At 40.4% G+C, this 18125-nt stretch overlaps 1 protein-coding gene across 3 annotated transcripts in view; it reads right to left on the reverse strand.

The window, feature by feature from the left end:
* ntng1a (netrin g1a) overlaps positions 1 to 18125 on the reverse strand; it is a 118723-nt gene that overhangs the window by 42357 nt on the left and 58241 nt on the right. For all 3 annotated transcript variants that reach the window (XM_072378676.1, XM_072378677.1, XM_072378675.1), the window contains exon 3: positions 13996 to 14639. In XM_072378676.1, the coding sequence (XP_072234777.1) occupies positions 13996 to 14639 (644 nt within the window). The remainder of the gene's footprint in view (positions 1 to 13995; positions 14640 to 18125) is intronic.

Raw genomic sequence — 18125 nt, forward strand, 5'->3', positions numbered from 1 at the left:
TAGGTATCTGATGAAAAAAATAAGGTTTTTGTTCAATGTTTTATAATCTGACTAGGAAATCTAACCTATAATTCAGATTATTTTATTTTTCACTGTCAGCAATTTGAGAAACCTATTTCAGATTGTCCCAAAATGCACCATCAACAGCATCAACTATCTACTACTACTACTACTACTACTAATAATAATACTGATAAACTAAAATAAAGTGGTGAAAAGAATCCCATAAAGAGAACAAAATGGGGCTGACAGTCATGCCCAGGGTTTATCAAGCTTATATGTGATGTAGGAATATCAACACGATTTACCCTTCACTATTTGACCAGTCAGCATTCCTATCTGTGTTCCCAACGAGGGCCAGCTGAAATTATTGCTCCTGACAAGACTGTTCCAAAAAGATGGACCAGTCCCAACAGTTGGGGAGGTACAGAGGGACAGAAGAGGGAGGTAAAGGTATTTAGAAATTAAATAACAAGATGAGTATTTTATTTCTATTAGCTTGATGTGTGCTAGTGTGAGCTTTCAGGCTACATACTTTATGCTCTCTTAAAGGAATAACTTGCTTTAAGAGTTATTCAAATTAAATTTGTGAAATGGTTCATGTGGCTCATTGCACCCCTTCAAGTTTTCAGTTGCACGAAAATAGCTGTAAATAAAATAATAAATAATAAATAAAAAGCACTTTATATGTATGTGTGTATGTGAGTGTTTGTGTGTATGAATCAGAAAATCCCAAACCAAAAGTAAAAAAATCGAAATAATCTAAATCTAAATTAAAACATCAGCCTAACTAAAATCAGTACATCATTGACCTTAATCATTGTACTTTCTAAAGAGAGGAAGAGAGAGAGCGTGGAAGACAAAGAGATGCGTCTGTAAAACAGCTCCCAAACACAAATTTATGCTGCTCTCGCATAGATGTTGTTGAGAGCTTTGAATGTTCTAACAATTGAACTTTGCCCAGACCCTCTAGTATCCATCATATAACATCACAGTCACCATAAATGTCAGCCATGACCCCACACCATCACTGAGTCATGTTGCTCCAGTAAGTTACATTACCTTGATATAGGAGCAAAGGTCTATGCAGCTCTTTTTTTTTTGCTAGGTTGTATTCTTCTCCTTCTTTGCCAGTGGTAGCTCTATTAAAGGAACCTGTTCTGCTTTGAAGGCTTAGGCAACATCAGGTGGCTAAACATAGTGAGCGTCTGCATTCATTGGCCTCCGCAAAAGATAAGCTGCCAAGAATCGCTTACATGACTCAATGAACCCATTATCAGGGAGTTTTTAATCCATTGCTCCCTGTCGCTCAGATCAGAATCAAATATCTCGCTTGGGGACATTTAGGATCTTACCACATGAGCGCTGTCACTATGTGTGGTTTTGTTTGTGCACACAAAGTGAATTAGAGAAAACAGAAACACTGTGATGACGCTGTCAACACTTCTCCCTCTGTTAGAAATGCTATATCTGCTTCAGCTTGTGTGAGGGAAATACAGCCATATGGTGTTTTCTTCACTCTCCTCTTCTCATGTTGCCCATACCGATATGGCTGGCTCAGTGGGATGCCTGACTGACGAGCGGATGGCCAACTCTTTTTGGCATTTCAGATTACGTACCGCTGTCTGAAGAATTTATCATTAATCTGAAACACTCTGGTTAAAGTGATCGCCATGGTTACCCCTTTTTGTGTTAGCTGCTGTCATGAGATCATAGCCAAGCTTGTCACCTTTGATTGGCTTCTACGCACTGGTTTCATTGTGCTGCTTCATGGCACAAACGAGGCCGTCTCTGCCAAGATATAAAAATTGTTCTAAGTTTTATCTTAGCCTCTAATGTTTTGTCACTGCTGTATCATGTCCACTTAAAAAAATTTGCAATATCTAACTCAAAGGTATCATTGAAACTGTATGGCTGAGTTTACGAAACAAAGATATGGTACATAAACAACCTAAATGCATCAAACGTGTACCAACAAATTTCTTTTTTGATATGTTGCTGGCTTTAGATATATACTTTCAAATTTTTAATGCCACATTATCGCACCCTTGTCAATATGGCCAAGCTCTTCGCAAGACGCTAATACATGTAGATCACTGCTGTTGTGACCAATCTGGCACTGAATATTAGCACTGAACATGCAGTGCATCATGAGCTACTGAGTCAGCCAATATGGATGTATTTTTAAGAGATAGAGGGATAAAGTAGGAGGACGAAATTCATTCAGTGAAAATAAAACCAAAATTTGTTGCTGACAGATGGTAGAAGGGATAACAGTCACAGTAAACTGAACATCATCCATCATGAAGGAAAAGGGATCAAGAAACAATGGATTCATAGAAGCTCCACATCACCCCTGTATGCACAATATTAAGCAGTACAATCTTGTCACAATTGAATCTGAATAACTTTTCAAAATATGCAGATACAACCCAATTGCATGCTTACATAATCATTCATAGCACACTGCCAAACCATCTTTAAACATGCTGGGATGGGGGTGATTTATGTTTCTTCATTCACTATGCAAGTGTTGCCAACATCTCCCCCACCTTAAAACCTGAGACTGAAGCGTCAATATGACGGCGTAGGGGCTGCAAGTGAATGGGAGGTCAATGTGCGGATTAGTCACGAAACCTTGACATGATGGGGGCCCATTATGAGGGCGGCTGCAGCCGCGGAAGATGGGGAGGAGACATGTAAAAAAAAAAAAAAGCCAGTCCGATAATGAAATGGGTCGGCAGGTGAATGTTGAATGTGCTCTGTCGATAGTGACGAAGAACAAAAATGCTTCTGATACATCTGCTTTCTGCGCCTGAGACCACTGTTAGAGGGGATTGGCCACCCTCGCTTCAAGATACAAAGGCTTTATGAGAATTCAGATGGGAATTGCACCCATGAGTGTCATGATTTTAATTTAACATCAGTAAACACTTAGTTATTAATTACACGAGTATGTAGTATATATAAATAAATATATATATATATATATATATATATGCGTGTATCAGAAAAAGTATGAAAAACGCATCAAACACATCTTGTCTTACACAGGGTACGTGCCTCTACATCCCATACACAGTGGAGTTCACCAGTGGAGCACAAATTGTCTTGTCATGCGGGCCACATCAGAGGTGCAGCGTTCCAGTCCGAGAAATATTCAATTTGTTGTCTCTGCTGACTACTAATAATGTTAAACTCAATGGGGGTGGGAAAAAAAAACAAGATCTGCAAAAGCAGCAATGCAGCACTCGAGAAAACAAGCAATTCTGTATCCAGTTAAAGTGTAAACTTCATCTTCCAAAGTGAAAAATGAATGTTGCTTCATTCCTTAGAATGAAAAAAAAAAGTATCTGTTGAGGTGAGGCGCCCGCAGTCCTCGGCTCTGCAGATAAAATCTTTCATGTCACTTGTCGCTTTGCTCCTCATATCTCTGGGCTCCCTCGATTCTGGCCTGTGATAAATAGAGAGGGATTTGCATGTATACCTTGTGGGTTTAATGTCAGTGGCATGGAGGCTCATCACTTGATTTTATTTGTGCGGGACACTTTAAATATATTTGATTTGATCTTTATCCCATTTAACTGTGCCATACTATTTACAAAAATACATTGCTTGGCCAAAAAAAGAGAGAAAGTGCTGGAGGTACCTGGAATTAAATAAAGTAAAAAGTACTGTATTTCTGTGTATTTTGACCAAAGCTCCCACTTGTAAAGTACTGCAGTGATTAATATGTCTCAGCTGGCATGGAAAAGATGTTCCAGTCTTTCAGAAGGGTCAAATTACGGTTCTGCATCAAGCAGACCAAACTACAAGAGAGAAACAACTTAACCTGAGTTAATTAACTAACCTGGATGGGAAGTGGTGCACTGTTCAAAAGACTGTCTTTAATGAACGTTTCATAAAATCAGCAGTGGAACTCACATCACTGTCTAATAGTGAAATAAGTGTCTTGAGATGAGTTTTGTTGTAAGATAAACTGAAGTGAACTGAACTGAACACAAGAATGGACTCATATTAGTTTTGATTAACTCGAGAAGGGATATGATGGTGGACTTTGTCACAAAATTGTACAATATTAATTAATTACTTATTACTTCATATAATGAAGGTTTCATTTCACAGATTTTCCATCAAAGCGGAAAAAAAACCAACTGCTAAAAAAAACACCACCTTTTTGTGATTAAAAAAGACAAATCAGTGGGTTGAAAATGAAGTGAGTAATCGTTTTTTTTTTTTTTAGAGGTAAGTTACAGTCAGAGCCAGTGGAGCCAATTGGGAGCTTCACACACATTCCAAGTGGGCGCCCCAACAGTTGGACTGGTTTCCCAGTCAGAAAAAAGACACCTTTGACTGTCATCACTGTCCATTAGTCTGTTCTGTGTTTACACAACTTTGGTTTCCAACCCAGCACTACACCATTTTACTTAATAGTACCACATCACACGACAAAAACTAGCCAACAACACTGTTTTGCCCTAATAAGTGAAGTTAAAAAAGACACTTTTGTGAAAACAAATAAAGTTACAGGAAGATATCAGAGAAGAGATTCCTGCTATAATGTTCTGTCTTGTTTGCTTTGCTTGGCTCTGTCAGTAAAGTGGCCCTCTGTGAATCAGAGAGGACTGAAACTGTGGTTGATTCTAATAATAAAATGAATGAAATGGGTTCATATGCTCCATACATTTACTTTCGGGCTTTGTATCAGGGCTAATGGGGAGATTTACACAACAGCATGTTCATCCATGTTTTGTTATCTATCAGTCCTTGATGTAAAAGGATATAAAAGTATGCAGTATTATTCCTGTTAGGTCCAGTAACATCGCCATGCAATGTTGCTAGACATTTTTTGTGTCCTTTGGCGTTGTCTTTGTGGCCTCTTTAGCGTGACAGCTACTTTGCATGTATGGTTGTGCACGTGCAGGGCTCGGTTGAGGAACTGCAGGGGGAGGCAAAGAGCAAAAGGTTGCCAAATTCTCTCCTGTTATTAAATCATTTTGCAGTATTTAAACAGAAAATAACCCAATCAATCAGTGAGAGAGATATGAAATGCTGCTTAGGTAACCATCACATTGCCTCTCCAGTGCTGTTGTATTCCATAAAGGAAAGTGTATCTCACAACCAACTGACCTGGGAAAGAGCCTTTTATCATCTTAGCAATCTCTTTCAAAGATCAGCAACAGGATCTCAACAGTAAAGGCTGCCAGTTTCACCTCGCTGTATTTCCTCACACAAAGTACCCTTGCAGAGATTTCTAAAGACAGCCTTCTGCCTCAGCTGCAACATTGTCATTCAGACAGGACGAAACACAAAGCACAACCGTCTGCTGTTTGGGTTATGAATATTAGGAAAATGAAATAGCAGGGGATTCATGAAAGGGAACGTACAATACGTTTAAGCTGGATTGTCTTTGAAAAGGGGCAATTCAGCAAACAGAGACTAAGCAGTCAGAATCCATCCTGCTTTCATCCTGTCATTTGTATGTGAGAGTGGAAGGCAGGGGGGGGGGGGGGGGGGGTGAAGAAAGAAGAGGCTTTACAAGGCACTGAGAGAACCTTCAGTTAAGAACTTAGCACTCATACTTACCCTGTACAGACAAACAAGTTGCATAAAATGGGCCAATTTCATTGTTTTCTTTGTTGAAACAACACATACCTTGTACCACTTCACAAATAAGGCCTTGAAGAAAACTTTTTATCCACATTTTTCTGTCTGTATGTTACCAGTATTATCCTATTTTTTTATGATAATCGCAGCATCTAAATGCCTGAAGACTGCGTAATACAATCCTTCACTAATTACGCACCCAAAGTTTGTATGAGTTTGTGCTCACTGGATCTTTACATGCACAAGGCTGTAAATGAGTTGGAGCCCAATGGGCACTCGTGACAAAGCCAGTTTTGTTTAGTTCTACTCAGTTGTGTAGTTTCCAATATACCATATGGCAAAAATAAAATCTTCAGCCCTCTGTTTACACTCATATGCAACATTGAACACTGTGCACTGCTTTCAATTTGTTAACATCGCATGAGAACTTGTCATGGCAGTCCACGTTTAGTCTAAACCACCAATGACTGACATTGCCTTTGACAAGCAATGCCAATAGCATTGCTAAAAATATGTCTATTCTCCTTAAAAGGAGCTAATTAAGCTTTTGAAGCAATCTTTGATAGACAGGAGAGACTTCACCACACAAAACATTCCTGTCCAGGAATTTGGCCCATTTCAGTCCACGCCACAAAGGACGCAGATGTGGTGACACAAGTCTGATGTTGACAGCAGATGCCGAGGATGACTCCGCAAAGGCAGCTGTGTCCTCTAAATATTCTGCACAATTCCCTACATCTGCAATCACAATATTCAATCACCTCTGTACTATGCCTTTTCTTTCACGGTACACATGTGCATTGCTTCGGGAGATTTTTCCAGCTGGGACGATCCGATTAATTGGATAGGGGTGCCACCTTCTATTATAATGTCACTCACACAGTGACACACCCCCATACATTTGACTCTAGATAAGTACATGTTTGAGTATGAATGCTAAAGGCTCAGCATGTGTAAGCTATTGGAGAAGTCAAAAACTCCAAGAAGACAATGAGAGGGGGGAGGGGGACATTGTGTTTACATTGAGGCTTGTACAAAACTTAATGAGGACAGATGAACTTAATAAAACACATTAAGTTTTATTTCACGCAAGGATTTGTCTCCATTTGACAGCTTGCTTCTGCTTTTCTGCAGCTGGTGATTGGCTCTAAAAAATATTAAACTTTAGATGCTTTGTTGTCAAAACAACCTTCAATCTGGTATGCCCACTTTGCAAGGTCTGATAGCCTTTTGAGGTAGGTTCTTTTAGCACACAGGATCAGGGCCAGCGAAAAGTTTCTGCTCCAACTGATAAAAATTTCTTTTGAGCTTCTCAACCTTGCAGACTCAAGCAGGGAGGGTGTCCGCCAGAAATGGAATGAGGGAGAAGGTTCAAAGACAGGAAGGCGGAGGAAAGGTCTAGACAGATGTCTGAAGCAATGGGTGATGTAGGTGTTCATGGAAGAAGGAAGAAAGAGATTGTGTAAACGGAGAGGCAGCCAATACCTGTTGCTGGAACAGGAAAACAAACACGGACGAAAGGAAATAAATAAATATCTGCAACAGGTTAAAAGTATTACCCTTTCTCGGTGAGGTCAGTCAAAGTCTCATATAGACTGTGTGTAAGAGAAGGTTTACTATGCACAGTCAGAGATTAAAGATCAACTTTTTTTGTCTTACAAAAAAAGCAGCATGTATTCATGGTCCACTATTGTTTATAAGCATAGACTGTAAGGAAAAATGGGTTTAGCAACTATATTGACAGCAACTGGCTTTTGGACTTTTGGGTAGCAAAAGCAATCAACCGTCACTGACACTACTCTGCCTGTAATAATGCATAACTTAAGTGTTTATACAATTTGTATGTTGGAGTTGTATAACAATGAATTCTAGAGTAGCAACACATTAGCTAATCAGCTAACACTGATTTCTAAACATTTCTGCTAAGCTGGTTCCGATGCAGTGCTGCTGGAATGATTTCTGCTGGTAATTATGGAACTCTTTTACATGTATTATGATGCGCAATCAATCAATCAATTTCTATACCTTAATCCAAGTAGGGTTGGTGGGGCTACCTAGCTGTCATTGGGCAAGAGGCAAAGGTACACCTCAAACAGGTCACCAGTCCATCACAGGGCCACATAGAGACAAACAACATAAACAACCATCCACGCTCCCTCCCTCATAGGACCAATTTAGTCACCAATTAACCTAACATGCATGTTATTGGGCGGTGGGAGGAAACTAGAGTACTTGGAGAGAACCCACGCATACAAAGGAAGAACATGCAAAGTCCACACAGTAAGACCCCAGTCGGGATTTGAACCAGGTTGACTATGACATTAACTACCACACCACCATGCATCATAACTGTGCCAGTGGGAAAGCATTTTGCATGAGAGAGCGGCTAATCGACCTGTTCAAAGCCCAAATACTACCTGGAAGACCCCAAATCAAGATGAGTTGAGGAGGAGATGTCAAAGATGAAGAGCAGAAACAAAATTGAGAGAAAGGAAGAGGAAGTTGAAACCATTTTTCCCTTCATTGCCATGGGGAAGGTGAGATGACTGGCAGATAAAATGGCCAAATTTAGAGGCCTTACTAGGATGTGGCTTGTTTTGAATTCAGCCTCAAGGGGCGTGGCCATTTTCAGTAACTGCAGTTTGAAGAAATTTGTGCTGGCTTTTTTTTTTTTTTCTGTCCTGGAGTTTGCCGCCAGGTTTTTAGGAGTTGAGTTCTTCATGAAACCTCTTCAAAAGTCTTCAGATGACTATAACAAATAAATGTTGTTCTTATGCATGACAAAATTCATCTATCAATCTGTTAATCTAATACCACGGATACAAATAATTTGACCGTAAAACATAAAATTTCTATTCCACTCAGCTATCTTTAAGGCAACTGGTTTGCATGCTTTTTTTAAAACTATTTTTTGCAGAAGGTCACTCCATCAGTTGAAGGTGACTCCATCAGTTGAAGGTCACTCCATCAGCTGCCCTCTTCAGGTCAGAAAAACCAGTACTGGTAGCGTCAGACCGGTTCGCATTACCAGCGCTATGGCTTCTGGTGTGCCAGTGAATGAATGCTGTCTGAGAGCTGTATGCAGGGAAATACTGATGTTAGGCTTAACTTGCATCATTGTTTGGCCAGAACTTGTAACAGATATCAATTTATGGTCTGTTTCATTTTTCTGTGCAAGAACTGAAAGAGCTGCAGACTCATTGCTAATATTTATTCTACTTTTAAGCAACATTTAAACATGAGCCTGACAATAAATGGAAATAGTGGAGCTGTGGTCAACAAAGTGATACATTAATATTAATGACTTGGATCAATGATTACAACCAGTTTGCAGCACTGTTCTTTCTTCCTGTGTGTCATCTTCTGCGAAGACCCTCTGACCCTCCACTGTCACTGACAGCGGCATACATTAAACATTTTGAATATTTAAATACTATTTAACTTTGCGGGACTAACAAAATATTGTTGGATCTTTTTATTACAAACTAGCATGCGGCATGGATGTTAACAGATGGTCCAACTCATCTGGAACAGTCGCTTGGACTGTCCTACAAACATGGCACTCTCCCACACAATACAGAGGGCTGATTAAAAAAATTAGGCTGAAATGCAGAGCACAGCACAAGGTAAATAGATGCTTATTGTGGCACATAGATGGAGTGAGCCAGAAAAGAGAGACAGAGTTAGATTAAAGAGGGTTGACAAGAGGGATGACTTATTCAAGAAGGAAGTGGGCAGCGAGAAACATGAAATTAGCACAAATAGATTATCTGTCCACTACGGGCAGACCTAAGAGCAAGCCAAGCAGTGTGGAGGGAGAAGAAGAGAAAAAAAAAAACAACTCTTGTTGCTCCTCCCTTAGGAGAGTTCCGATGGAGCCATCATTCACCAAATTGCTGATTTGTATTTGGAACAGCTCTATTTAAAGCACGCATGCACTGAAACACACGACAATTACAATGCAGCAAAAACATAACCTGTGTAACTGTGGAAGGGATAAAGTGACAAATCCCTTACAGATGGTATATTTTTTGCATGCCTCAGATGAAAATGTCCAATTTGTCCCACTTTTTCTTATCAACACATTGTAGTACCGTGGAGTCGATCCAAATATTACATAAGAGTGGCATGACAAATAATCCTCATGTGTTACACTGTCAAAACACATGTCAATGCTGCATGCAGTTAATCAAACACATGGCTCGTTCAAAGACAAAAATAAGTCTTCTTTCAAATGCGTGGATTAAGGGTTAAGTGTAAAGGCGTGGTCACATGTTTAAACTCTGTGGGCAGTGAGAGTGGGGACAGCTGCATTTCAGATTTAATTATCGAATTCAATGTATTACGAGAATTACTCTCCATTTGAATACCCATTTAAAACCCAAACAATATTTCAATCCAAGATTGAATCGCTTCAGACGTGAGCTCATTTTTTTTGCTGATCAATGTAAACTTAAGGAGACTTCAAAACGTCTTTGTTTTTCATTAACACTGTCTGACTTACAATGGATAGTTCATGGATGTACATATATATATTTATATATGTATAGAAAGAGAGAGAGAGAGAGAGAGAGAGAGAGAGAGAGAATTTTAGAATTCATCAATTCTATTTTGTCACAAGCTTGTGCCTAAATCAGCTATTCCTCACCTGTGGCTTGTATCAGTGCAAACTCAGGAGCCCTGTGTTTTTGGTAAACTATTATCAGTGATTCGATAAGAAGTTCAAAATAAAAAGAACATCAAATAGCTTTTCTGATATGTCATTTCAGTGAATTTGTGCCGCTGCTTGATTGCACCTTCAAGTCTTTCTACAGACCTCAAATAAACAAAATATTTTTCTTCTTCTTCTTCTTCTGTTTTTTGATGACAATGATCCCTTCATGCAATAAAAAGGCTAACTTCACAGTTTTGCCTCATCTAATCACTCTGGGATCTGTGAACACGACCCGCACCGCTGCGATCCTACTCTGACATAAAAAGAAAAGAAAAAGGAAAAAAAATGTCTTGAACAACCAAATAATGTTTGCAGGAATTTTAATTTGGTGATACGATAATGTATATATGTTAAAACACTGTAGATGCAGGGCAACTTAAAACCAGTCTGCGATGATTTACATCAAAGTCAGTAAACAAGTCTATAGTTGCACGAAGCTGAAGAAAATCCTCAACAGAAAAAGGTGAGTGCATTAAAAACCAGTTCGGCCCTTACGAGGAAATTACAGTATCTACCCCGTATCCTCATAACTGAACTCCAAGCATGTTTCTGAACCACCTTGATAATGCACATATATACCTTTGTAATTGAGTCTCAACTCCCAGAGCTGCAGGAGTAAATAGGCTGAATAAACTTTCACTATTTGATGTTTTGTTTATGCATACAGAGTAGAGGCAAGCTGGAAATATAATTCATTGTATGAGGATGACATTATACCTCATGCTCTGACGGGGCAGACAGGTTTGGAACCTACAGAAAAAGTAAAAATACGCTGCCTGATTGGTAGGTTGGGCTTAGAAGATTGTCCTGGTAGAATTTGATGGTGATTAAAACAAGAAGTGCCAAGATTGCCACCTACAGTTTTTCCCACCAACTTTATTTTAGTTAGATGGTGGTTGTGTATTGTTATGATTATTATTAGTTTTTTTTTTTTTTTGCAGATGTGTGGTTGGTGGTCATCTCTCCTGTGGCGAGAATGGAATGGGACAGGGTCATTCTTCCATCTAGGCAGAGACCCCAGAGCAGAAAAGGAGAAATAGAGCGAGACAGAGTGAAGTAGGGGAGGGGGGAGTGCCAGAAAGAGATCCTTTAGTAGCCTGAATCTCCTCCAGCTTTAATTACACTATATTGATTACAGGCAGGAGGAGGGAAAAGGAGGGGGAGATCGAGTGGAGAAGGAGAGACAGTTGGCAAAACTGCAAGCTGTAGTTACTGTAAAGCATAAAAAAGAAAGCAGGAGCAATTATTTCAAAGTCATACAGTAGATAATTAGAAAATCCACCACCCCAACCCTCCCTGCTTTCTCTATCCACAAAACCATTTAGCACTGCTTCTGCAATGAAACACTGAGGGTGTCAAATTAATTTAAGTCACAGACTAGTATGCATTGTTGGCATGCATCTCACAGCACCATGCCTGGTTTAATTTGAAATTCTAGGCATTGATGCCCCCCCACCCCCAGTGTCATTGCTCTGCTCCTCCCTTGTAATCAACTATAATAGAACGGTCACACATGACACTTCTGGCTTTCTTGCAAGAACTTCAGCTGCATGTTACAGACCCTGAAAGTAATACTTCTGCAAAAATTGTGCTTCTTCGGTCTTTTTCGAGGTTGACCTACTTCGGTGAAAAGCTTACGTTACTTTCTGTGTTTCTCACTGTTGTGGCAAGAGTAGAAAATCTGCAAGCCCCCCTTCTGTACTTCTTTCCACACCGACTCTCAACTCCTGATCCAGGCAGATGCTAGTTGAGTCCAGCACAGTGAAATATGCCAGATCCAACCTCACTGGCCCTGAAAAATCTCTCCCAGTGAGTCTCACACAACTGTACTCCGGGGTTAAGGAGCTTATGTCTCGTATACGACGCATGGAGAAAGGGGCTGAGCAGTGATTCGCCATGGGAGGGAGAGAGAAAGGAGAGTGAAGCCTCTCTGTGTAGAATGTATCTCATTATTGCTGAACTGTATGTTACCTTTGGTAAACAGTGGGAAACATTTCTTCACTCTAAAGGCGGCAGGCTGGTAAACGACCTCGGCCCGATGGTGCCGAAAAGCCATCGCTCAAGTCTACAGCCCCACAGGGATGTATAAGTTTGGTCATGATTAGTCAGATAGAATAAATAATCTGTGCTTATGACAGCCCTCTTCGTTTCAGAGTGTGCTGAATGGATGCCCTGTCCAACTCTTTTGTGTTAGTAAATTCCCTCCAGTTATTTTTGCTGAATGACCTTCTCAATCACAAGAGGAGTCAAAAATTCAATTTCTGAGCGAGGCATTCATTATCATAGGCTCTTGTGCTCAAGGGTACCTGCACATTTATTGTGCATTAAAGTGATATGTCACACGGTTGTCGTTAATTTAATGGCATATTAAAGAAATCAACAAATAACAGATTCATTAAATTGTTAAAAGGCTTATGACATTATTAATGTAAATAATGTCATAGCCACAACCCCATTATTACAGTAAACACATTATGACGTGCAGGATGAGGAAGATAGCCATTAAAGTCTTATTATCCTCTTTGAATTTCTGCATGATGTTAACCATCACGCTGAACGTGTTGATAACATTTTCCATGCAACTACATTTGTTGTGAGTAATTGCTGTTTGCCTTGGCTGAACAAGGTGCTTCTATTTGTAGTCATCCTCCCAGATCTATCTGAGGAACACTGCGACACAACACCGGTCTGGCAGCTCGACTTCCACACTTCTACCTGTTTCCTCGAATTGTTGTGAGGTTCTGCAACTCTGCGCCCCTGCAAAATGAGTTCCTCATGTGTCAAGGGTAAAACAAGAGTAATTACATCTTCATCCCTTCAACCCTACAACCACATTCACATCTGCTAAATTGAAAAACCACACTGTGTAAAGCAGATGCACTTAAGTCTATGCCCCAGTGACTGCTGTAGGAGCGTCAGGGAAGTTGGGGAAGCTTTTGTCGGTTTATCTGCTAACGGCATAACGGCGTCTTGTTTTCATGTTATATGACCCTCTGTGGATTCTGTAAATCAAACACTAATTACAGTGTGCGGTGACCTGATGGTTGAAATGCTACATCTGATGTCTTCCACAGACCGATAGACAGCTGAGTGAATTTGCGGTCCCAAATAGAGTGCTTCAGCAAACCGTAAGCAGCTTGGTTAATTAAGACATGCTGACAACTGGTGAACTCTGCACAGCAATATAGATCCCTTGCCTAATTGGAAAGAATGGTTAACGGTAAACACATTTTTCTCACAAATGGGCAGCTACACTATAGTTCCAATAAAACACAGAAGAAAATTTACTGAGGTATCAATCAAAGTAATCATTTTTAAATCAACAACCCTAAAAGCACCCAGTCAGAGAGTTTGTTCATTTGGATACTCTTTTACTTTATGTAATTACTCTTACAACCTTTTTCGCTTGGTTATCCACCCTCAGGTCCACCATGGTGCAAATCAAAATTAACCCCTTGTTCCCCACCATTTGGCTAAACTCCTATGTTTTGCAGATCTGAGGTGTCTCTATTCTTTTAGGGATCAAGGAATTTTGGTCACATATCCTTAACCAAGGCATCATGAACTATATAGATGTCTAGATGACCACTACTCCTCAGCAGAAAGAAAAAGAGCACCCACCCCTGCTCACAAGAATAAAATATGGATGGGTAGGCCTTGGGCTTATCTCTTACCTGCCCTGAACTTTGATGTCAGAAATGGCATAGAAGTATCTTGACAGGCTGCTTTCATCCACCATTGTAGCTCCTGTGGCAGGCCGGAGCAGGCGGATCCTCAGATCGGTAATGGTAAAGAAGTCCCTCAGGTTCTTGGTTGTGTCCAGTTGTCCATAAAGCGAAGCCATGTTGTGGAGCCGGGGCCCAGCAAACAACGCAAATCGGTCCTTGATCTCAAAGCGTACAGTTTTGTCATTCTTCCACACATAGCCTCGAGAATACTCCTCGGTGCAGATTATGTCCAGCAGAGTATGCTGAGTCAGGTCCTGCGCCGTCTTGGGGTCCATGGTGAAGGCGTCCAGGCAGTCAGTCGCATAAAACTGGTACGGCTGCCAGGTACGCCCATAATCTAGTGATTTCTCCAGGACCATCTGCTCAGGCCGGCCTGACTCAAAGGTGATGATGATGTCGTCAGTCAGCTCGATGGTCTTGTTCCAAGATAGTGTGATGTTCACCAAAAGGGACTTTGGGTACTTCTTCCAGGATGTGGACTGCCAGAAGGTCGTGGGGTTGCGGCCCTCCATGTCAAACATGAGCTCTGGAGGGTGTGCAAGCTCCTCGGTGCTGGCGTCACACTCATTATTACACATGTAAGGATTTTCCTATGAAGAAGTAAAGAAAACAGAGAAGATAAGAAGAGAAAGCAATGAAAAGTTGCTCGTTGTAGCAGGAAATAACAGGTGCACATCAAGCCATTCTCAGAGCCGAATATTAGAAAATATGAGAGTAAGCAAAGCATCGTGTCTTACACATAGTACCTTGGCATTAGGAAAGGATTTAGAGATTTCTTAAGCCATGCGTTTTGCGTGAATAGAGAGCTGAATCTCAGTGAGCGTATAATGCTCACAAGTGCTGCAGAATGCGCTCATGTGAATATTTAAAGCCACTTAGCACAGTGTTACACATTTCTCTCTACCAGCAGTTCAGTTAACTCCTGTCATCACTGTGCCTTTCTCCTCCCTACTTCATCATCACACCATGTTACTACTAATATCATGTCATGTCATTGACAGTGCTGAGATCAGGATGTCTAACCGCTTATTCTCTCAAGTGGTTAGTTGCTTGTGCTGGAAAAAAAAAGAGTATGCCCTGTGTGAATACAATTAATATGCTTAATGAAAAAAAAATTCTTCTCATCCTTTTTTCCATATTCAGGTGCCTGCCAGGACCAAATTTACTTTCATCTACCGAGCGCCTAACTTGTTTCATGAATACGATACATTCACTCTTCAAAACATGCTTGTATATCTTGTTGACAATTCATTCACTCTCATCAGCTTCAATCAGAGGAATAGATGCCAGCGTTGTTTATCTCTCAAGTATGAGTTTCACTTGTGGTTTTGTGAGTTTACTCACAAGCTTAAATTCATCAAGCCCCTTTCTCGAAAGAGGTGCTTCTGAAAACATTTGTCCGATTTACCACAAATCATTACCAGGCAATGTTCTCTCTCCTTACTCCCCTGGGGCTCAATCTAGCTGTCAGGGGGAGGAGACGCTCCTCCAAGAGGACCTTTCAAGTGCTACAAGCTCCAATTTATCAGGACAAGATAATCCACTACTTGATTAGGTGGGATATGTCACCCTGTGCGTGCATGTGTCTCTGTGTGCGGCGGTGAGTGTGGCGATTTGGTGAGGAAACAGGGAGAGGAGCTAGACTCAGATGTAAGATTGTGATTGAATGAAGCGGTGAAGCAGCGATTGAGTAAGTTTGGGGGGGGGGGGGGGGGGGCAGCGCAGCTCCATTGAGCTAATCAGCTTTGCAAGTTTTTCCTTGTCCTCCAAGGCAAGGTGACAATAAAATAAGGTTCTGTCATGGCTTCTGACTGTTGGAGGGCCCCATTAATATCCTGTCTGGACAATCCCCTACAGGCTTCTCTTAGCACTGGACAGCAGTGACTGGAAGGAGATGGTGGAGGAGGAAGGCAGGCTAGAAGTGGAAATTTCCATCTGGAAATTTTAATATACCAGCTTGTGGTGTGAGGTTAGGTGTGCCGTTAACTGCAGCATCTGGTGCACCCTAAAATACACAGACAGATGTGTAATAACTCAGAGGCGACAGTAAGGTATGCTTGGAGGCTGTTGGCAATTGCTAAAAAAACACACTTGGCATGCACGGCACTTCTCTCTGTTGTGGCATGTTGGAAATGCGCATACATCAAGTGACACCTTGTAGAACATTGTACAGATTTGAGATTTTGAGAGAAAAATTATGCACCACAGAGCCAGGCTAAGTGCTGTGATTTTCCTTGAAAATTGGGTCCTAAAATGTTTTTTTCAATTTTTCTACTGTATCTCACTATGTATCGATTATTTCCTTATTTCCTAACCATTATCGATTCAGATTTCTTGCTATTAGGTTAATTATTGGATTGAATATATTATTTTCTAGCAGAATTCTGTATTAAAAGCGAAGCCACTTAAGCTGCGTTGATGATCACCATTCTCAACCTCATAAACAGCAGTCGGCGCCAAAAGTGACGTCACAATAACTCGCACTTTTGTGCCGGCCGTGCACCCTAATTTTTCTATCAAAAGTTGTCACTGTGATGCATTTGGAAAACAGAAGAGCTGAAGGAAAGAGCGACTCGCAGGTCAATCTCAATAGCAATCTGTACCAGTCATCAAAGCCTGAGACGTTTAATTTATTACAAATACTACAAAAACGTCAAATACACAAATCTGTAAAACAGATAAGCTGAAACAGTTTAAACAGATAAATTGTGTTCCTTCTTGTGCTAATCCTGCTGTGTAGCAGCGCTGTCTCCTCAGTAATGGCACCTACGGTTTAGGATGTAGACTGCAGTAAGCCTCTAGTCTCACCGGCCAAGATAAACAGTTATGGTGCTGTGCTAAGGTCACACTATGCTGCTGCAATGACAGATGCATCTATGCAAACCTAATCAGGCATTCAAAATGTGAGTTATATTATTGGATAATCAATTACAGGATATCTATTTTTTCTGTGTGAAAACGTGAGGAGTAGTTATGCTAGGGATTGAGAATTACTTGAGACAATTGCCACCACCTGATTGCTTGACTGTCTGTTAAATTTCTACCTGAATGGACAAGAATGCCCAAATCATAATTGAGACATATTAAATTCTATAATCCCAATTCAAAAACAGATAGGACACTGTAGAAAATGCAAGTGAGACCATTTGAAAATTTCATAAACCCATACTTTATCAACAAAATAACATCGAAAACGAATGTCAAAAGTGAGACATTTAACGGTAACATTAAAAATATTAGCTTGTTCTATAATTTGCTGGCAGCAACACATCTACGGAAAGTAGGGACAAGGGCAACAAAAGCCTGGGAAATTAAGGGGTGGTAAAAAGAATTAGCTGGAGAAACATGTTGCAACTATTTAGGTTAACTGGCAACATGTCAGTATTATGATTTGGTGTAAAAAGAGAACCTTGAAGAAGCAGAGTCTCTCATACATAGAGACATTATTTTGCAATGGAAATCACTGAATGGACTTAGGATGACTTCCAGAAATCATTGTCTGTGAACACAGTTCGCTGTACCTTCTACAAATGAAGGTTAAAACTCTATCATGCAAAGAAGAAGCCGTATGCGAACATGATCCACAATTACTGCTGCCTTCTATGAGCAAAAGCTCATTTAAAATGAGCTGAGGCAAAGTGGAAAACTATTCTGCAGAGCTTTGTAGTTAAAGAGTATGGATGCTGGACTGGCCTGCCTTCAGTTCAGACCTTTCACCAATTTAAATACATTTGAAGCATCATGAAGCACAAAATTCGACAAAGACCAAGGACTGTTGAGCAGCTAGAACCCCATATCAGACAAGAATGGGACAGATACTACGCAGCGGGTAAACAGGGCCCTGTCCTAACTTATGAGATGTGTTGCTGCCATCAAATTCAAGATGACTAAATATTTTTTTTGAGACAGTAAAATGTCTCACTTTCAACATGCAACATATTTTCTATGTTCTATATTGCATAAAATATTGATTCATGAGATTTGTAAATTATTGCATTCTGTTTTTTATTTACATTTTACACAGTGTCCTAACTTTGAGCATAAGTAAACAATGAGTAAACACATTTTGCTTACAC

This window comes from Leuresthes tenuis, unplaced genomic scaffold (assembly GCF_036924035.1).
Source record: "Leuresthes tenuis unplaced genomic scaffold, fLeuTen1.0.hap1 SCAF_24, whole genome shotgun sequence".
NCBI classification, from domain to species: domain Eukaryota; kingdom Metazoa; phylum Chordata; class Actinopteri; order Atheriniformes; family Atherinopsidae; genus Leuresthes; species Leuresthes tenuis.